Source organism: Papaver somniferum, unplaced genomic scaffold, assembly GCF_003573695.1.
Source record: "Papaver somniferum cultivar HN1 unplaced genomic scaffold, ASM357369v1 unplaced-scaffold_33, whole genome shotgun sequence".
Classification (NCBI taxonomy): Eukaryota; Viridiplantae; Streptophyta; class Magnoliopsida; order Ranunculales; family Papaveraceae; genus Papaver; species Papaver somniferum.
The window spans coordinates 5,365,609-5,388,481 of record NW_020644373.1 but is presented as its reverse complement, the minus strand read 5'-3'; the positions used below and the strand labels follow the sequence as shown (position 1 = coordinate 5,388,481).

Below are 22,873 nucleotides of genomic sequence, written 5' to 3'. Positions count from 1 at the left end.
TTTTCAGCACTCCTCTGTCAAACACAAATGAAGAAGAGGACGGGAAGGATGGAACAAGCCGAGGAGTTGAGTCTGAAACTGCTAACAAGTCGAGGTATGAAGAAAATGATCCCAGCTCGCATTTCTTTTCATTATCTGTATATGTGTACCAAGATGTACACCTTTGTGATTTCTTCTGTGTGTGTGTGTACAAAGATGTACAACTTTGTACACCCTAACAAAATTACAATTTTTTCAGCAATCTTCTGTCAAAGACAAACGAAATTCTTGAAGATCAACAAGACCAGATGCACCTTGATAACCAGGATGTGATGCACAAAACTGAAACCGCTGAAGAAACCTTTGCTTATGCGGCGTTTATCTCACTTCAATCTATATCTAAGTTGAACTCTGAAGGCATGTTTCCGGTTGAAGAAGATGTCCTTTTACTCACAAAGGGAGAAGAGCCAGAGAAGGAGCCTTATACAACAATTGATGACCTTCTAGAGAATATATCAGAATCTGTGTATGTGAAGCTTGAAAATTGTTGTTTCAGAACGACACCAACTGAAGTCAAGGAAAAGATGACAACCATGTTCCGTGACAATTGTCCAAGCTTTTCATTATTGAGCCAAGAAGATCCAAAAGAACAGTCGTCACAGATATCATTATCCAATTAAGATGTACGAGGAATGATCATCTAGAAGCAATCCAGTTCATCCAACAACATGAAAGTGAATTTTTTAGCAATCAAGAAGTCGAAGAGCAGAAGACACGAGCAAAGACAAGAACAGGGAAAATTAGGGAAACAGAGATGTTGAAGACAAAAGCGTCTGGAAAGTTGTCCAAGACATTACAAAAGAGAGTTGCAAGGAAAAATATAGATCCTAAGTTCACCTCCGAGGGTAAAACCAGACCAGTTAGGATAAAAGACGATCAAAAATGCAAGGGAAAGGTACAAGAAGCAGGCTATCCTGCACCACTAAAGAGAAAGTCAGATGACTATCATCCACATGATCCATTTACAGATGTTCGTCAATCTCCACTATACCACAACATGAAACCATGAGAGGACAATAAAAGGATACAAAAGTTCTTTGACTATGCAATCCTGGGGTAAGTTCAAAAAATACCACCTCGCATTCTCCACATGATTGAATCTTATAAGAAAAGTTATGTGCACCACTATGTACACCATGTTAACATTTCCTTTATAAACTGATGAGTGAGGGAAAATATTCTGATTGTGGGATGAGTACTACGTGAACCGATGTTCAACAAAGATCTGGATCAAGAGGTACTGCGATTCTACCCCTATCAACATAGAAAGCAATTGTCAGAGATAACATTCATCATCCAAAAGATAAAAAGTACATGAGATGTGAAATAATGGGTCCTACTGCATATGTAAGTTTCTCAAAACAAATCAAAATGTCATATATAATTCAGTTTACTTAGATACTTTAGTGTTGTGTACATATTTGTACACCTAATTGACATGGCATGTTCTATGTGTTTGTAGAAGTTGGATTTGTTAGATTTATTTAGGTGTAGATGTACACCAGTATGTTGGATGATTGACACATGGGGTGTTGGCATGGATGGTTGATTGTTAGATTTATTTTAGGTGTATATATATTTGTACACTTATATCAACGTCATGGATATACGGTATGTATTTAGGCCTAAAATGTTTGATATGTTAGTTTTCTGCAGGAGTATATATGCTTGTACACTAGTGTGATATCTCACGCATATCTGGTCTGATTTAGGTCTGCCTAATTCATTTTATTTTCCAACAAATTATTGATTGCAGTACTATGTGAAGCATAATATTACCGACATGGTACAACATCTTGTGGTTGATTTCGTAAGGGACATGCCTGAGAATATAAAGTTCTAGTAATCCCAGTGAATCACTCTACAAAGAAAATGATAGTAGGAAAGCACTGGTCTTTGTTGAAATTTGATTTTGAAGCTCTTGAATGGAAGTGGTATAACTCATTCATTCAAAAAATAAAAAGACATATCAAGATGATGCACAGCGAACGACATGTGTGGTGCAATTGGAACTCAACAAGAAGAGAGATTTAAAGGGTCATCCACCTATAGAAGAGCACGAAATAAATTTCGTGCCATGCCCTGCACAAGGAATCAACCCGGACTGCCTCATATACACTTGTTACTTTATGAAACGAATTCCGAAGAAAACATAAAGTATCGAAAGAGATGAGCAGAAGGACAAACACATTTGTCAGCAAATGAGATCAAAATTGGGGGCCAGGATGCTGAAAAAAGTCGGATGTTATGAAAAAATATGGGATATAGCAAACGATGACCAGCACAAGGAGTGACGTAAGAGTAGAGGAATGCAACCATTGAAGAGGAAGAGGAGTTTTTAATCTTCATACATGATCACTTTATGAATTTCTTCTAAACATTATAGTCTTCAGATAAGTTTTTAAATTTCAGTTTTCAACTTTCTGTTTAGGACTTATCACTACTATAAAGACCTTGAATTAATCTTTTTATTAGTTTCAATATTGATGTTTTCAATGTAGACCTGCGTCGGTACTAAGGTGTACATTACAGGTTAGGAAATATTACGGTATACATGATTGTGCACATGTACTGATAGAGTAGAAAATCTTAATAATTGAAGTGTACAGGAAGGTGTACATAATGGTACACATGTACTGACCGATTTTTGTAATTATCCAGGCCTGCAGAAGTGAAAACATAAAGTTGAAACACTAAACATGGAATTTAAAAGGCATTAGCAAAAGTAATTATATAAAACTGAAAACATAGAATCTTTCCAAACAAAATAACATACATAATGGTACACATGTAATGACAGATAAGAAAACTGAAGTATACATGAAAGTGTACATAATGGTACACATGTCCTGACACTAATTATCCACGCCTAGAAAATTGAAAAGACATTACCAAAAGTAAAAACCAAAAACATAGAATCTTTAGAACAAGTTAAACATAGTAAAAAGCATCAAGGAAGGGGGCAGGTAGCTCTGTTGTGATGACCAACGGTGGAGCACTTTGTGCACATCATAGCCCACTTTCGCGTCTCCCAAGCATTCTTGATACGCTGTGTTATTCGTCTACCAGGTGGAGGAACATGAATAGGAACAACAACCCTATCACTAGGATCATAAGCCTGCGGCTTGTAAAAATTTGGGATGTGGCAGATGATCTGCTAGTATGCCAAGTTGAACCATTCGGTGGTGAAATATGGATCAACAAATGAATAGATATCCTCCCTCGTAGCTTGAATGGAAGCATAAGCATGTGCCTAAGGAAAGCCATTAAATCTCCACCTGTGAAGTTTTCTTCAAAAGATCTACACAATGAGACCTGGGAGAATGGACTTCATTCAATCTTTCCCCAGATTTACTAACATTCCAAGTACAACCATTGTCGATGTTTTCCTTTAGTAAAGCCTCATATATGGGAGTGAGCCTAGTATTGAAAGTTTCTAAACCTTCTAAAATTCTCTTAGCATTCTTATTCATAATCTTCAAACTAAATAATAAAAACACAAAACATCTATCAAAAAATGATCTAGAAAGAAGACAGATAAAACATGTGTACAACAACGTACACATTAAGAAAATCCACTTGTACAACAATGTATACATAGTTGCAGAATCACAGATAAAACATGTAAACAAGAATGTACACATTAAGCAAATCCATGTGTAACTTGTACAACAATGTACACATAGTTGCAGAATCATAGATAAAACATGTAAACAAGAATGTACACATTAAGCAAATCTATGTGTATAACAATGTATACAGATAAACATGTGTACAAAGTGAAAACACAGGGGTATAACAATCACACTCAATATTTCGTCCAACAACCTGTATGGAATAAACTCCAATATAATTCCGAGAGCACCAACTTAAAAGTGAGACTCAATCAATAAATATATCAAAGAGCTTTATTTATTTCTTAATACAATCAGCAAATCAAACATATAGAAATCCGTGAGCCTGATTGAAGTCCAAATAACTTAGACGGTACCAAAGACCAATGTCCAAATGTCAATCAAGTTATATCCAAAAAACAAGGTCGTATTTATCAACTGGGATAGAACTACACATAACCCGTGATATTTCAATTATATGTAAACAAATATAATGTGGAAAAGAAATAACACAGACACCAGAAATTTTGTTAACGAGGAAATCGCAAATGTAAAAACACCTCGGGACCTAGTCCATATTTTAACACCACACTGTATTAAGCCGCTACAGACTCTAGCCTACTACAAGTTAACTTCGTACTAGAATGTAGTTGAGCCCTAACCAAGTCTCACACCTATTAAGGTACAGTCACGTTCCTTACGCCTCTAGAACCACGTCGGATTCTGCGCACTTGATTCCCTAAACTTATCTTACCCACATCTAAGAGTTGCTACGACCCAAAGTCGAAGACTTATAAACAAATCCGTCTCCCACAAATATGTCTATCCTTTATTCTTTTTATTCCGTCTTTTGATACAAAGATCAAGGTGAACATGAATCAACTAATAATCCGGTCTTATGCTCCCGAAGAGCAGCCTAAAAATATTAGTCATCTCACAATAACCTAACCGGTTAACATAAGAAGTTATTGCGGAATCACAAGAGTCTGAAACGAAGAAATATTGTGATTACTTTTTATATCTTTCCTATCGGAGATGAATCTCGAGTAAATCTTAGAGAAGATAAAACTTAATATGATAGAACAAGTAAGATCAGAATATGCAACTACTAAGAAAATTGTTGGATATGGCTTCATGAATGCCAAATGAAGTCTTCAAGTCGTTAACCTAATAATGGTTTTGGAAAACCCAGGTTTAAGGAGAATCGACTCTAATTTGCAACTAGGACACACAGAAGTGTCGGGATTAGGTTTCCCAGATGCTAGATTTCTCCCTTACATAGTCTTTCAAATCAGGGTTGCTCATAATCAAAGCTAAAATAGCTTAGTAACAAAGCATTCAATATTCACCGTTAAATGAACTCCTGATTTAAGATTCAAGCTAAGTCTGCTTAGAAATTAAGCAATCAATCTCCACCGTTAGATGATATTAGCTTGATATACACAAATAAAATATACCTATATTTAGATATGGATGAACCGTACCCAAACGTGTATACTCGGTTGGCTCAATAATAGTTAACCGAAGATAGCCATATTAACACTTATAACTTAGACGTATTCATCTAACACTTCTAGATCAAATATGATGATCAATCAACCATGATAGATAATCAAACAAATATAAATGTGTTTCAAGAGAGTTGTTCAAATGTTCATCATTCCATAGAAATATATATATGAACCATTTGAAACAAAATCGGTTTGGTTTGTAATTGTACAAAGTACTTATACAAGTACCAATTCATGAACATAATGTGATGCTTTGTAAAACTAGTTTACATTCCTTAATACATTAAATTTCCAGGGACTTTAGTTCGCAAACTGATTTTGCAAACGAACCTGAGTTCAGAGTATGAAAATTACATACTTGCCGATTTGAACTTGACCATTCTGTTCGCAAACTGAGTATGCGAACAAGAGTTCCGGACATTGGATTGGTCCAGCCGTTCACAAACAAGGTACGCGAACAACTGTTCCGGAAATGTCCTTGTCTTGCCCGTTCTCAAACAAGGTATGCGAACAACAACTCTGGAACTTTACAGGTAAACCAATTCACAAACAAAGTTCGCAAACAATAGTTCCGGTCTGAACTAGACTTACACAATTAATATACAAGGTATACACTCTGCATTATATCCAGAAATAGTAGTCGTTCTAATACTCTCATTTAATCATTGAAACATCCTTGGAAGACAACAATGTTAATCTTACACATACCACTAGCTTCAAGTAATTTTCAAGTGATTAGTCGATCAATACGAGACTTCCCAAGTTGACATCAAACGATTGTCTCACAAAAATCATGTAAGATGTTAAGGGTAATTTTAACATGATTATTTTTGACTTAATATTTAGTTTCCAACAAATAAATTGTTTCCAACTAAACTCGTCAAGTATACGATGAACTTAGCTAAAACTAAAATCTTCCAGCAGGTATTTCGAAAAATAGATAAACGAGATAAACTCGACTCGGAATATCAAATGTGTATAATGTAAAAGTCTATATATCTATACGACTTAGTCTGATTAGAATATAGATTAGAATAGACTTCTGAGTGATAGATAAGTTTTAGTCTCCACATACCTTTTATTGATGAAGTTCCTCCAAGCTCCTCAGTAGATCTTCTTATTCAATTGGTGAACGCAGTGAAATCTAAATCTCAACTACATACTTCTATCCTAATCCGAGAAATATCTATAAGTAGGCTAGAAATCAAGTATATAGTTTTGATCAACTAAACTTGACAAACAAGCATGAGATAGCAACGCTTGCAAGTTCGACCGAGCAGTGCTCTAACAATCTCCCCATTTGTTAATTTTAGTGACAAAAGTGTCAATACATATGGATAATAAAATAAATAAACTCTGTAGCGTCTCATCCATCATGCTTGATTTCCTTGGCTCTTCAACTTCCTTGAATTCCTCGTTACTTCAAGTTCCCCATTGATTCTGAATGTGTTCAACTCAGCATCATTGTTTTTGAAGATCCGTAGCCATAATAGTATGAAAAGGAAAGTTCTCAAACATTGTTATACAGTGTCATAGTATTATTATATAGAATCAAAGTCCAATTGCATCACAACTTTGAAATAATACTATGGTGATATGTATCACTCCCTCTTAGTCAATACTTCCGTCTTACAATGAAAATCACACCCCCTTACATAATGATCCGTAAACCATATGTATGTTGTGTGAACTACCAAATAATTCTCCCCCTTTATGTCAATATAAAATTGGCAAAGGTACGAAAACTATGGGATCATAATGAAATTATCAAAAGATAATTCATGACTAAACGAGAACATACCAACTTTGTTTCGATGATTTCACATAACCGAAACTTAGTGTATTCATCAAGAAGTTTATAAAGATACAAGTTAACTCCTAAAAAATTCCACAACCGCTCTCCCCACAAAGATATGACAATTAAGCACAAGTTCATTTAAGAACTATCCCCCATTTTCTGTCATTCCCAAGAGAATAACATGAGCGACCTTACTTTTACGAGAAAAGAAGGATTTCTTTGGACATTAACAAATCACATGAATTTTTATCCAGTAAACTCGAAAGAATTAACCATAAAAAAACCTTATTGATTAATTTAATCGGAACCACTCAACATAAGAAAACTGACGGATCCATACAGTACTTTCACATAAAAGTGGATCAGGGAAAGATCAATACTGCGAAAGTTTCTCAACAAGTTCATTCTATCTTTTATCAATATTTGCATAAAGACATAATAGACTTAACTTTTGAGCATATTCAGCTAAACTTCTTATGGATTTAATGCATTTAGCAATTTCATTGAAAGATAAAACCAATCAAGGCTAAATTACCACTAAAGTTATTACCACCATTAAAAGATAACAATTTTAATAAGTTCGACATAAGAAGTTCAAAAGAAGTATCATAAGCTATTGAATATGTTGAGTAAACACCAGAGTATTGAATATGTTGAGTAAACACCAGAGTATGTTCTATTTGCAGCCAACTTCAGCTTAAACTCGGGCGAGTTGAGCTCCGCGACTCAGGCGACGAACTCGGCGAGTTTTTTTCTCGTTTTTTGCATCTGATTTCGATCTTTTTCACCATTAATTCATGTGATTTTCGTTACTGAATTCAATAATAGGTGTTGATTATTGCTTAGATCTTAAGGATAATTAGTTTTTCTGAAAGGGATTTCTGTTTTAATTTGGTGGATTTTTGATTTTATCAAAAATGGGATCAGTTTTGAATAACCCTAACTTCAGTTTTTTCGGAGAAGAGAATAGAAAATAAAGTTACTAGTTTTGTACCATCTCTATATATTCCTGATGAGGAAATTGATGAGAATATTAGTGAATGGAATTTTAGTCTAATTGGAAGATTAGATTTTGTAAAACTGAAATTTGCTGCTGCTGAGGAGTCTTTGAGGAAACAATGGAATACAATAGGTAATTATCAACTAATTCCCCTTGGAAAAGGTTTCTTCATAATCAAATTAATAAATGAAAACTATATGAAGTATATTTGGAATGGTTTGTGGAAAGTTGATTCACAGATTCTTAAACTAAGTCTTTGGGTACAGGATTTTAATCCTGCTGCTCAGAAAAATACTACTGCTTTTGTATGGGTGAATTTCCTAGCTTGGCTATTGAATATTGGAAGGAAAAGATATTAATGTCATTGGGTGATGCTATTGGAAGAGATATAAAAGTAGATGATACAAGTATTAAAGGGAGGTTGGATATTATGCTAGCGTTTTAGTGGAAGTGGATTTAGAAAACAAAGTTCCTAATCAAGTATTAGTCAAGACCAAATATGGTTGTTTTGAACAAGAGGTACAAATTCCTAAAATTCCTAGTTTCTGCATTCATTGCAAGGTGGTGGGGTATTTGGTTACTGAATGTAGAGTGTAGAAAAAAGAACAAATGCAGTTTGGTAGTGTTGGTGAAGAACCTACGGTGCAGAGAAAATTATCGAAACTTAAAGAGAAAACACAAACTCCTATAGGTTTTGATATATGCAATACTCCAAAAGAACAACAATAAAATGAAGTTGGGAAAGGAATATTAATTGAAGAAGAAATTGTAGATTCTATAATCACTCCAGTGGAGCAAACAAGTGATGTCAATATCCATGAAAATGAGAATTCAGGTACATTTCATATATTACAAAACTTAGTGAATGATGAATTTCCTCCTTTAAGTGTGAACAAATTATTAGATGTGCCAACTAGTAGTTCTTCTGTTTTAAACAAGATTACAGTTGGTACTGACAAGGAACAAGGAGTTCAAGAAGTTGTGAAAAAAATTGTTAAACCAAAGAGTATCAGTTTGATTACAACAAGAAGACAGAATGGAATGAATTTAGTGAAAGAGAAAAAAGGTGTGAGAAGTCCTTCTACTTCTCAATCTTAACCTTCTATATGAAGACAATTTTCTTTAATATCAGAGGCTTAAGGAGACCTAGAGCCAAAGATAAATTAAGAAGTTTAGTTAAAAATTTTAGTCCTACATTAGTTTGGGTGGTGGAGCCAAAAATAAAATGGAATTCTACAGATTGCAAAAGCCTTAATCTAGCAGGTATGAATCAAAAAGTAATACATAATTCAGAAGATGGTGTTAAAGGTAATATATGTCTTTTTTGGAGTGCTTCTATAACAGAACCAACAGTGATTTCAATAACTAGACAGGTGATTACTGTGAATGTTGGTGGAGTTTTAGTTTCTGGAATTCATGCAGCCTCACTTACAGTTGATAGAAGGGAATTATGGAATGAAATAATGTATATAAATTCCATGGATTTACCTTGGATGTTAATAGGAGATTTTAATACAGTCTTAAATGTAGATGAAAAAATGGGGGGAAGAGCTCCTTTAAGAGTAGCAATGCAGGATTTTCATGAAGTGATCAATTATTGCAGTTTAGTTCAAGCCCCAAGTTCAGAATTACAATTTACTTGGTGTAATAATAGAGCAGGAGTTAGGATAATTGTTTGTACCTTGGATAGAGCTCTTTATAATGTCAAGTGGATTGAAAAATATCCTACATGGAGTTATAAAGTTGGAGTAATAAATATATTTGATCTCAGTCCACTTTTGGGGTCTTGTGTAATGATGCCTAAACCTAAGAACATCCCTTTCAGAGTTTTAAAAATTTGGCTGGAGCATGAAGATTTCAAGAGACTGACCAGGGAAGTTTGGAATGAAGATGTGCAAGGTAATCCTGTTTTTGGTTTTATGAAAAAAATGAAGAATATGAAAATAAAAATTAAAGAATGGAATTGGATTGTATTTGGAGATGTTAGAATCAAATTAGCAGATGCTGAAAAAGAAGTTTTGAATGCTACTATAATTTCAGACAAGATCCAAGTAATATTTCACTTTTAAAAAATTTGGTGGTGGCAAGAGGAAAACAAGAGATCTTAACTCAAAAACATCATTCAATCTTACAACAGAAGGAAAGAGTAAGTTGGTTAAAATATGGAGCAGCTAATACCAGATTTTTTCACACTTCAATCAAAATAAGACATGCTATAAATACTCTAACTGAACTTAAGATGAAGATGAAGCTATTATAAATGATCAGTCTTTGATAGCAAACTCTCTAGAGAATCATTTCAAATAAAAATTTAAATTCAAGGAAGTCAACTTTATGGAAGGAATTTTTGATGCAATCCCATAGGTAGTAAATGCAGAAGACAATATGATGTTAGAGAGAATTCCTTCAGCTCAGGAAATCAAAGAAGCAGTTTTTTCTTTAAATGATGACAGTGCACCTGGGCCTGATGGTTTTCCAGGTTTTTTCTACAAGTTTGCTTGGGAAATAATTGGAGAAGGAGTTATAAATGTTGTGCAATACTGCTGGAGAAAAGGTATCATTCCAAGAGGCCTCAACTCAAATTTTCTCTTCTTATTACCTAAAGTAAAATGTGCTAGAAGACCAAACCAATTTAGGCATATATGATTGAGTAACTTAAGTTTCAAGATATTTACAAAGATTATGACTTCTAGAATGTATGGGCTGATGGAAAAATTAGTGTCTGAACAACAAGGATCTTTTATAAAAGAACAGATGCATTCAAGAACAAGTTGTTTTGGCATCAGAAATGATAAATGAGTAAGATACTAGGAGGAGAGGTGGAAATGTAGGCTTAAAGTTGGATATTACTCAAGCTTATGATTCATTAAGCTGGGAATTATTATTTGAAGTTATGAAGAAGTTTGATTTCTCTCAAAAGTACATAAAGTGGCTACACCAATTGTTTACTTCAGCTAGAGTTTCAGTCTTACTTAATGGGGGTCCAGTGGGATTTTTTGAAGTGAGCAGAGGATTGAGACAAGGTAATCCATTATCAGCAATTTTATTTGTATTAGCTGAGGATGTCTTGAGTAGGAGTTTAAGCAAAATGGTTGAGGAAAATAAGATTGCACCAATGGTTAACTACAGAGGTGTTCATCCTACACATATCCTATTTGCAGATGATGTCTTTCTGTTTTTCAATGGGCATAAAAGAAAGAAACAAAAGGTGATGAAACTTTTAAGTGATTATCAGTCATCCTCAGGACAAGTAATCAACCAAATGAAGAGCAAACTTTTTGTGTGAGGAGTAACTGAAGTCAAAAAGAACCAAATTGCTAATGAGTTTCAAATGAATCTTTATACATTCCCAGACAAGTATTTGGGGGTAATTTTGAAACCAGGAGCTGTGAAATCAAGTAAAGTATGGGGTGTGGTGGAAATGATGCAGAATAGACTAACTGGTTGGATTGGGAAAATGCTATCATTTAAGGACATATTAACTCTTGTAAAATCAATTTTATGCAACATTCCCATTTATAACATGTCAGTCTATAAGTGGTCTGCAAGTGTAGTGAAGACTTGTGAGAAATTCATAAGGAATTTTCTATGGACAGGGGATCCATATGCAAGAAAAAGTATTACTCTGAAGTGGAATGAGACATGTTCACCAATGGAGGAAGGTGAATTAGGCATAAGGAGAATGGCAGTCATAAACAAGGCTTTACTTATGAAATTAGTGTGGAAGATACAAAATTCTGAAGCTGAATGGCCAAGATTTATGAGAGTAAAATTTACAAATGCAAATGGTGATTGGATTTCAGGTTATAAAAAATCTACAGTTTGGCATGGTTTAAAATGGGTATTAGATGAAGTAAAGATGCATACTAGATGGATCACAGGCTCTGGTGAGCAAATTTCAGTATGGAATGATGCTTGGATTAAAGAAAAAACACTTAAGGAGCTTTATGAGGAGGATGAATATATGATGTAGAACGGAAACATGAAAGTTGCAGATTTGATTGTTGATGGTAAGTGGCTAATTCCTCCTAGAATGCTTCAATATTTTCAAGTGGAAGAGTTACCCGTTATTTCAAAAACAAATGATACTAGAGTCTGGACTGGAACTATGTCAGGTGATTTCACTGTATCCTCAGTTGTAGAATGTATAAGAGAGCATTATCAGAAAGTGACATGGGAAAGATATGTTTGGAATCCTACACTTCATCCAACAACAGCAAGAAATGTATGGAAGATAGTGAGGGGCATATGTTCAACTGATGAAAAAGGGAAGAGTAAAGGATACAATTTAGCTTCAAAATGCTATATGTGTGGTGCTGATACTGATAACCTTGTATATATATTATGGTATTGCAATTTCAGTCAGTTAGTATGGAAGTGGCTAGGAGGAATCTTCTTGTTCTGCAATCCAGAATCATATGAAGATGTTATGAATTTTTCCAAACATAAGAGTGGAGCTGTAAAAGATATCTGGTTACTTGTTGCTTCCATTACAATAATGGAACTATGGTTCTTAAGGAACAAAATTTTTTTTGAAGAAGAGAAAGTAGACTTGGGGAAATTCAAGAGAAGAATAATACAGTACACAAAAGACTATGCGGTGAGAATAAAGAGCTTCATGTGGGACTGTAACTATGATTACATGGTTTTTAAGAATTTTGATCTGAAACATCAACCAATAGAGTCTCAAAGGATTATAGAAGTGAGATTCTTATTACCTGCAAGAAACCAAATACTCATATGTTGTGATGGAACATCTAGGGGTAATCCAGGTGCAGCAGGATGTGGTTTTGTTTGCAGAGATGGTAAGGGAGTTTTTATATATGCTGAAGCTACGGGCCTGGGGATTGCAACTAATTACATTGCAGAATTAACGGTTATTACAGGTGCAGCTGAATGGGCTATACAGAATAATAAGATTGACATATGCATCAACTCTGATTCTAAAGCAGTAGTGAATGCATATTCATCTGGAAGACTGCCTTGGTTTATGCAGGCAAAGAAGGGTGCAGGCTTGGTGAGAGGGGGGAAACTCTGTTTCAATACAAAGCCTAGTTTCATCCATGCTCTGGAATCACCTGAGCAAATTTATTATAGAATTTATTGAATACTTTTTTTTGTTGATCTTGGGCTTTAGGAGTTGGGTTTTGTTTATCTTTTTTTTTTTGAGTTTTTCGTTTTCTATTATTGGGCCCTGTGGGTTTTTGTTTCTTTTTTTGTAAACTCTTTAGTTGATTGTATTTTTCCATAATGAGTAATAAAATTGGAATTAATTGACCAAAAAACAAAAGTATCATAAGGGAACATAGACATAACAAACATGAAGAAAACAACTCTAAGCCATATCGCGATAGAGATCTGCTGAAATTTCACTAAAAGGTTCTGCCAAGTCTGGATGAACTTCCACAACATAATCCAGTTGCTCCTTCATGCAGTCAACCTGTTGTCGAAGGCAAATGACTTCAGGGTTTTGAGCTGGATTCCTACTCATCTTTTCGATGTTGTTCATTTTCAAGGCCTTTGGACCTCCAATGCTGGTTCCAAAAGGAGGAATGCTGTACTGACTACAAATCCTTGAAATAAGGAAAGGAAATCCTGGAGTCTTTTTCGGAGTCTGCTTACACTTATCATCTGACGAATAATAAGTCCACAGAAATCGATATCGCTCCCTTGTGCAATGTAGTAAACCAATTCAGCAAGTGATCTGGTCCACCACATCTTGTCAATTTTTCTAGGCATCAAGTTTTCAACAACAAGTTCTCCAGCAGCCTTTAGGAACATCTCAGCATCATGAACATCTATCTTGCCTTCTTTCCATGGAGCAGTTTTTGTAAGTAGAAGGTTTGCAAGATCATTTTGAGTAGGTCTCAAGTTTTCTGGTTGTGGTACTTGGACAAAGCCAATCCGAGTTAAATTCAACAGAATAGCAATAATGTTACGGTCCACAAGTAGAGGCTCATTTTTTACAAAGGTCTTGAAGGTGCAATTAGCCGTATTAGCATCATGCAATTTTGCATAAAATTGGCATATCATTTCTAGATGTACAGTTCCCATAGGATGAATAATTATGACCCATTCATGTTGATTAAAAAATACAGGGAGATGATCTACCTTGAGTTTTGAAACATCATATACTCTCTCCATAATGGGAGTTTTGATGCAATACTATCCATAGAGATCGCGAGCTTTCCTGCTGATAAACTCGGTTTGCATGCTTGGATCAAAATAAGTTTCACCACGATTTTGAGAATTTGAACCCTCACCACGACTGGTTCTCTTCCTAGGCATCTTTCAAAAGTCAAAATTCCTAAATAGAAGGTGAAGAACTTACCGGATACGTGAACTTTCGTTAACGGTGTTGGGTACCTGAACCGCTGGTAATGGTGAAGTTCCCAAACCGTGATTAAACTGAAACCCGTTCTCGACCCAACGTGCAAAAACTTCTCCTCAATCCGATGGATTAAATAGAACACAAAAAGATTAAGAAATTAAGGAAAAAGAGATGAAGGTAGGCGAACCTTAGGTTTTCCTTCTTAGGTTCTCGAACAGTTGATAAGAGAAGTAGGTGATACAAACGAGAGAAATTTTACTCTTTTTATGTGAAAATGGAACGGTATATGAACCGGCCACACTAGTTCCAGAACTAGATCCAACCCGCTCTCCCCACAAAGATATGGCAGTTAAGCACAAGTTCATTTATCAACTCTCCCCTATTTAATGTCATTCCCAAAAGAACAACATGAACAACCTTACTTTTACGAGAAAAGAAGGATTTCTTTGGACATTAACAAATCACATGAATTTTTATCCAGTATACTCGAAAGAATTAACCATAAAAAAACCTTATTGATTAATTTAATCGGAACCATTCAACATAAGAAAACTGACGGAGCCATACAGTACTTTCACATAAAAGTGGATCAGGGAAAGATCAATACTGCGGAATTTTCTCAACAAGTTCATTCTATCTTTTATCAATATTTACATAAAAACATAACAGACTTAACTTTTGAGCATATTCAACTAAACTTCTTATGGATTTAACGCATTTAGCAATTTAATTGAAAGATAAAATCATTCAAGACTAAATTACCATTAAAGTTATTACAACCATTAAAAGATAACAATTTTAATAAGTTCGATATAAGAAGTTCAAAAGAAGTATCATAAGGGAACATAGACATAACAAACATGAAGAAAAGAACTCTAAGCCAGATCGCGATAGAAACCTGCAGAAATTTCAGTGAAAGGTTCTTCCAAGTCTGGATGAACTTCTACAACATAATCCAGTTGCTCATTCATGCAGTCAACCTGTTGTCGAAGCAAATGACTTCAGGGTTTTGAGCTGGATTCCTACTCATCTTTTCGATGTTGTCCATTGTCAAGGCCTTTGGACCTCCGTTGCTGGTTCCAAAAGGAGGAATGTTGTACTGACTACAAATCCTTGAAATAAGGCAAGGAAATCCTGGAGTCTTTTTCGGAGTCCGTCTTACACTTATGACGAATAATAAGTCCACAGAAATCGATATCACTCCCTTGTGCAATGTAGTAAACCAATTCAGCAAGTGATCTGGTCCACCATAGCTTGTCAATTTTTCTAGGCATCAGGTTTTCCACAACAAGTTTTTCAGCAGCCTTTAGGAACATCTCAGCATCGTGAACATCTATCTTACCTTCCTGCAGTTTTTATAAGTAGATGGTTTGCAAGATCATTTTGAGTAGGTCTCAAGTTTTCTGGTTGTGGTACTTGGACAGTGCCAATCCGATTTAAATTCAAGAGAATAGCAATAAAGTTACGATCCACAAGTAGAGGCTCATTTTTGACTAAGGTCTTGAAGGTGTAGTTAATCGTATCAGCATCATGAAAGTTTGCATAAAATTGGGCTATCATTTCTAGATGTGCAGTTCCCATAGGATGAATAATTATGCCCCATTCATGATGATTAAAAAACCCAGGGAGATGTTCTACCTTGAGTTTTGAAACATCATATATTCTCTCCATAATAGGAGTTTTGAGCGCAATATTATCTATAGAGGCCGCGAGCTTTCTTGCTTATAAACTCGGTTTGCATGCTGGGATCAATAAGTTTTATCACAATTTTGAGAATTTGAACTCTCACCACGACTGGTTCTCTTCCCAAGCATCTTTCAAAAGTCAAAATTCCTAAATAGAAGGTGAAGAACTTACCGGATATGTGAACTGTCGTTAACGGTGTTGGGTACCTGAACTGCTGGTAATGGTGAAGTTCCCAAATAGTGATTAAACTGAAACCTGTTCTCGACCCAAGGTGAAAAAACTTCTTCTGAATCCAATGGATTAAACAGAACACAAAAAGATTAAGAAATTAAGGAAAAAGGGATGAAGGTAGGCGAACCTTAGGTTTTCCTTCTTAGGTTCTCGAACAGTTGAGAAGAGAAGGAGGTGATACAAACGAGAGAAATTTTACTATTTTTATGTGAAAACGGAATGGTATATGAACCGGCCACACTAGTTCCGGAACTAGATCCAACCCGTTCAGGTTCGAGTCCGAGTTTACTGTATGTGAACCGCACATGTGGAGTCAACAGTAACCGAGTTTGACTGATTATCCATTTTCAAGAGCAGTTATTTTCATCTCAATAAATTTAGCCAGATGATATTTAGAGCATAAAAAAAATGACTTCCTCCATATGAGACTTTGTCAAGAGATTGCTTTCGAAGAATCATAAAAAGAAAATTTCTATGGAGCAACGCTCTTCATAAAAAGTTTAGCAGAAATATGAGAACATAGTTGGTTCAATCATATTTTTGACAGCATGACTCCACGTGAGGACTTCCTTCCAACTGCATTTATACCAAGATGAGTTGTGAAAAACGCAAGAGTATGAATTTCTAAGAGCCTTACAAGACTTTAGAGGAACCAAAAAAAATACATTTTTTGTGTTATTGATGTCTTATTTTACATCTCTTTATTAACCATGTCCAGAAATAACTTTTAGAACTTTGTAAGGTAACTCTCTTGTGGAGAGGCATCTTAATGTCTTCACTAATTAACAAAACACGGTTATTCAGACAAGATACAACATGGTTTGACCAATGAAATGAGTCATATTCCAAGAGGTTTTTTTTGGTTAGATGACACTTATACTCCTTTTGTATCACATCTAGTTTACAACTATTTGTGCTACACAAGACAGGAGCATAACACTCACTTATCAACAAATCAATGTCGACTTCAAAATGAACATTATTCCTTATCACATTATTTATCCTATCAAGAGAATTTTGTTCTTCCTGGAGAATTATCTCAACATCAAGAGAAAGATTCTCAAGTTGCCTTTCAGTCACTGGAAACACCTCAAGATATTTTAGACCTGAAGGAGGTTTAGAGAGAATCTTTTCTACAAATTTTATTAAATCAGTCATAGAAGAGAATTCTGGATCCCCTGGATCTGGTGGTACGTTTATGGAGATAATACTTCTGTCCATAGAGTCAGATTGCTACAAACATAGACTTATGAGGTCATAGCGTGTTTGCATGCTCTGATACCAGTTGAAAACGCAGGGGGTATAAAAACCACACCCAATATTTGGTTCGGCAATTTATATGGACTAAAGTCCAATATAATTCCGAGAGCACCAACTTAAAAGTGAGACTCAATCAAGAAATATATCAAAGAGATTTATCTCTTTATTAATGCAATCAACAAATCTAACAGATAGAAATCCGTGAGCCTGATTAAAGTAAGAATAACTTGGACGGTACCAAAGACCAGTGCCCAAGTGTCAATCAAGTTCTATCCAACAAACAAGGTCGGATTTATCAACTGTGATTGAACTACACACAACCTGTGATATTTCAATTATATATAAACAAATATAATGCGGAAAAGAAATAATACATGCACCAAAAATTTTGTTAACGGAGAAACTGCAAATACAGAAAAACCCCAGGACCTAGTCCATATTTGAACACCGCACTGTAGTAAGCCGCTACAGACTCTAGCATACTACAAGTTAACTTCGGACTGGAATGTAGTTGAGCCGTAACCAAGTCTCACACCGATTAAGATACGGTCACGTTCCTTACGCCTCTGGAACCACGCCGGATTCTGCGCACTTGATTCCCTTAGCTGATCTCACCCACAACTAAGAGTTGCTACGACTCAAAGTCGAAGACCAATAAACAAATATGTCTCCCACGGATATGTCTATCCTTTATTCTTTTTATTCCGTATTTTGATACAAAGATCAAGGTGAACAAGAATCAACTAATAATCCGGTCTTATACTCCCGAAGAGTAGCCTAGAAATATTAGTCACCTCACAATAACCTAACTGATTAACATAATAAGTTATTGCGGAATCACAAGAGTCTGAGTAATTTTTATATCTTACCTATCAGAGATGAATCTCGAGTAAATCTTAGAGAAGATAAAACTCAACACGATAGAACAAGTAAGATCAGAATATATAACTACTAAGAAAATAGTTGGATTTGGCTTCACGAATCCCAAATGAAGTATTCAAGTCGTTAACCTAATACTGGTTTTGGAAAACCTATGTTAAAGGAGAATCGACTCTAGTTATCAACTAGGATACACGGAAGTGTCGAGATTGGGTTTCCCAGATGCTAGAGTTCTCCCTTATATAGTCTTTCAAATAAGGGTTGCTTACAATCAAATCTAAGATAGATTATGTAAGGACCCTCAAGCTCGTCAACGTTATTAGACTAGTCAAGAGACGTCTTAGCCAATAATCACTCGATTAGTTTAACACGAAAGTTAATAAATATGAATTAATCTAACAACGAACTTCACACGAAACTAGTACCATCGGTTAGATATCGAAAAGTTATGCGAAATGGTCTACTCGAACGAGTGAATCAGATATCAGATGAAGAAGAAAACATCAAGACAATATGAAGGGTAAAATCATCATTCCCGGAGAAACGCTTTTGATGCAACAAGGACACGTTGTGGATTTCCCTTATCAGATTATTGGGTTCCTTTAACATTCCGTCATCCTTATCCCTAGCCGAACCCGAACCGAGAAGAATCATTCTTATTTTTATTCTTCTTCCTTCTTCTTCTCTTTCTTCTGTTTCTTTCCTTCCCCTGTTCTTCTTCTTCTGCGAGTGATTAAGAGTTCAATAGAGAGCTTTGTGATCGGTAGGAGGTGTAGAAGATCATGGAGTGTTTGATAGAGATGGTGTTGTTGTATGTTATTGATTCAGACTCGAAGGAGAAAGTAAATTAGAAGATGTAGTTTCTGAAGTTAGGATTGGTGTGGAGTTATTGATGATATGGTGTTGTTAAAGGATAAAGAAAACTGGATTGTTGTTTAATTGGAGTTGTAGTGATGTTTTTAGTTTTAATTTGAGATTGAAGATAATTAGGGTTTCATGAGAATTGCAGAAGAGGATGAGAAGATGAAATTGAAGGTCTAAAGAAGTGATTTGAGATGGGTTTACGTTTAATTGAGTTATGGAGTTACTTTGAATGAAGGAATGAAGAATTAGGGTTCTTGGGTTTGGAATTTAGTTGAGGAAGATGAGTTTAGATGATGAAATTGATGTTTTTAGAAGATTGATTTGAGATGGCTTTTAACAGTTTGAGTGAATTAGGGTTTGGATGAAGAGTAATTAGAAATTGAAGAAGTCGGGGTTTTGAAGCTGAGATCTATTGAAGCTCATGGATGAAGTCGTTAACAGAGTAAGGGTTTGATTGTGTTAGTGAGAAGGTGATGAAGCTTTTGTTGGGGTGAAACTGAATTAAGGTAATCATCTTCTCATTTGAATTATCATGTGTTGTTGAGGTTTAGGTTGTGCTGAACTTTAAGAATGATATGTATTAGAATTTTGCAGGGGTTGAGCTTTATGAATTTAAATGGATATGTTGGGTATGTGCTTGAGCTGTATATTAGTTTGGTTTGTGCTAAATCACATGGAGAAGTAAAATGGAAGCAATAGTGAAGTGTTTGTGTAGATGGTAGTATTGAACTGGAGCTGAATTCAAGAGTTGGTGGATATTGAAATGGTTTTGCAGATGATTGTGTTTGTTAAGAAAGAGAAGTGGAGATGATGTTGAACTAGTTGAATGATTGTTAAGTTGCAGGGAAGAGTTGCACCAGTAATGGTATGGGTTTGATCAGATTATGGATGAGAATGAAGGTTCTGGGATAGAAATATTGTTGTGGCTAATGGAGCTGGTGGAGAAGGGTTTGATTTATGTCAGTAGAGTAATGGGTTTACTTGTTATTGTGAAAGTTTGGTGGTGATGCTGTCAAGATATGGGAGATGGATTATGAGTTTTGTACTTGATCTAAACTGAAGTTGTTGATTGATGCAGTGAGTGTTTGAAGATATTGCAGATGGACAATGTTGTCTAAGTTGAAGCTTAGATGTAAGAATTACTGGATTTGTGAATTGTTATAGGCATAGTGACTTGGGAGAAAAAGAGTAGTTGTATCGTTATTTAGCAGTGGCCTTTATGGAAGCCTGCAACTGCAAATCAAGGTAATCTTAATTACAATTGTATTGAACTATAACATTTTGTTAGTATGAATAATTTGTGTAATGTTCAACTGAATAGAATTAGATTGGTAAGTTTGAGCAATATAGAGTCCTGAAGTTGTATTTGAGACTTAGTGTGTTGTATGTTGTAGTTTTGGTCTGAACCTTTCAACTTAGCTGACTTAAACATTTGTCTAATTAGATATTCTGGCTTAGTGTTATCTGACTGGGTTGAGTTAACCCGTTTGACCCGATTTGTCTCAGTGACCAGACCAATTGACTCGTTTGACCTTGGACTTGACTTTGACCTTGACTTTAGACGTTGACCGTCGGTTGACCATTGAACCGTTAGTGACCGTTAGTTGACTTAGATGCACTGTACCTTAGTTAATGGGCTTGTTAGTGGACTTAGGCTTAGAGTTAATTTTCTTAATGAACATGAATTAGACCCTTGTGGTCTGAATTAGCCTTTGGTCCCTTATACAAATTGGTATATCTTTTTAAGACTTTAACTATTGGACTAGAGAACCAACCTAACTGACTTAATAAATCTGCTGTGCTAAAGTTAGAGAATGAAAAGGGGTAAAGTCATAAATAGGCTTAGAACCATTAAATAGAATTGTATGATTCTTGTGTGAGCCATGATGGCTAGATTATTAGATTTCTTTTGTGATTAATAGTTATTCTATATTAACAACGATCGATTCAAAGGATGAACCAGTGGATCGTGGATCTCGAGGTAGGCGTGGCTTGTCATGAAAATAGGTAGGAATATTTTAACTCTTTTATCATTATTGTTGTTTTATGTTACCAAAGTTTAAGTTTAACAAATTCATGCAATATCTGATTGTGTATTCCATGCATTGTTTAACTTTGATTGACGAAAGTTTTGTTATTTCTTTTAATCTTTCCATTGCTTGGAAAGGAATTGTAATGTTTTGTTTGTCTTTATGAATTGTTTGGGAAATGAGAATTTCCATCTGTGGTATATAAGATACTGCTCCTTCATTTATATCTACATGAATTCGAGCTTTTACGCAATCACTAGGTGCGGGACGAGTCACCATATAGCTATCTAGGTGCGGGACGAGTCACCATTATTATACATTGTTTGGAAGGAGTTAGTTCCATATACATGATTGTTTACTTCTGTGGAATTGGTTGTGTTTAGTGTTTAGCGAAAACATGAATTGTTTTCAAATCATTTTCAATGATTACTTAAAAGTTAAATGTTATTCCTATGGCACACCCCTTTTAGGGATGATGTGCTCACCCATTCCCACTTTCAGTTTCAGAGACGGATCAGAGTTGCGCAGCGGAAGCTTCGAAGAGTTGATTTCATTAGTTGGATAACTTCTATTATGTTTAATATATTGCATATTGTATCCGTAAACCTAATGACTATTGTATATGTATCATTTGAGAGGACTTCTTGTATATATATGTTTCAGAGCGGGTTAGTTTTGGGTTAAGTTTTGTAGCACATTTCTTAGTTGAATGATTAAGTATATGATTTAGATTTTTAGTGCCTCTATTTTTAGTTAATCTCTTGGATTAGTCAGATGCTAGTTTTGGGGGCGCTACAGATTATTAACAAATAAATTAATATTCACCGTTAGATGTAAACCTGACTTAAATTGAAGCTAAGTTTGCTTAGAACGTGTATACTCGGTTGTCTCAATAATAATTAACTGAAGTTAGCCATATTAACACTTATAACTTATCCATATTCATTCAACACTTCTAGATCAAATATGATGATCAATCAATCATGGTAGATAATCAAACGAATTTATATGTGTTTCAAGAGAGTTGTTCAAATGTTCGTCATTCCATAAAAATATATATATGAACTATTTGAAACAAAGGTTTGTAATTGTACAAAGTACTTATACAAGAACCAATTCATGAACATAATGCCACGGTTTGTAAAACTAATTTACATTCCTTAACACATTAAAGTTCCAGGGACTTTAGTTCGCAAACTGAGTTTGCAAATTAACCTGAGTTCATGAGTATGAAAAATCCATACTTGACGATTTTAGAACATGACCATTTTGTTCGCAAACTGTGTACACGAACAAGAGTTCCAGACTTTGGCTTTGTCCAACCGTACGCAAACAAGGCACGAGAACAACTGTTCCGGACATGGCCTTGTTGTACCACGTTCGCAAATAAGGTACGCGAATAACAGCTCCGAACCTTTACAGGTAAATCAGTTCGCAAACAAGGTTCGCAAACAAAAGTTCCGGTCTGAACAAGACTTACACAGTTAGTATACAAGGTATACACTCTGCATTATATCCATACATAGTAGTCGTTCTAAATCTCTCATTTAATCATTGAAACATCTTTGGAAGACAATAATGGTAATCTTACACATACCACTAGCTTCAAGTAATTTTCGGGTGATTAATC

The 22,873-nt window shown here is 35.1% G+C and overlaps 1 protein-coding gene and 1 long non-coding RNA gene across 3 annotated transcripts; both read left to right on the top strand.

The window, feature by feature from the left end:
• The first annotated feature begins 11,944 nt into the window (after positions 1–11,944).
• LOC113342051 lies at positions 11,945–13,069 on the top strand. The gene has a single exon (XM_026586716.1). It carries the CDS (start codon positions 11,945–11,947, stop codon positions 13,067–13,069), a length of 1,125 nt encoding a protein of 374 aa, XP_026442501.1.
• A 5,948-nt stretch (positions 13,070–19,017) lies between these two features.
• Positions 19,018–21,974, top strand: LOC113342076. 2 transcript variants are annotated; one of them, XR_003356377.1, is made up of 3 exons: positions 19,018–20,458; positions 21,167–21,220; positions 21,745–21,974. It is a non-coding gene; the product is annotated as an uncharacterized LOC113342076 (long non-coding RNA). The 2 variants fall into 2 exon arrangements; XR_003356376.1 differs by lacking the exon at positions 21,167–21,220 and having other exon boundaries at positions 21,745–21,915.
• The last annotated feature ends 899 nt before the right edge of the window (positions 21,975–22,873 follow it).

What these genes read in the sequence shown, in the direction of transcription:
- LOC113342051 (XM_026586716.1), top strand. Translation starts at nt 11,945, where the DNA reads ATGAAAGTTGCAGATTTGATTGTTGATGGTAAGTGGCTAATTCCTCCT.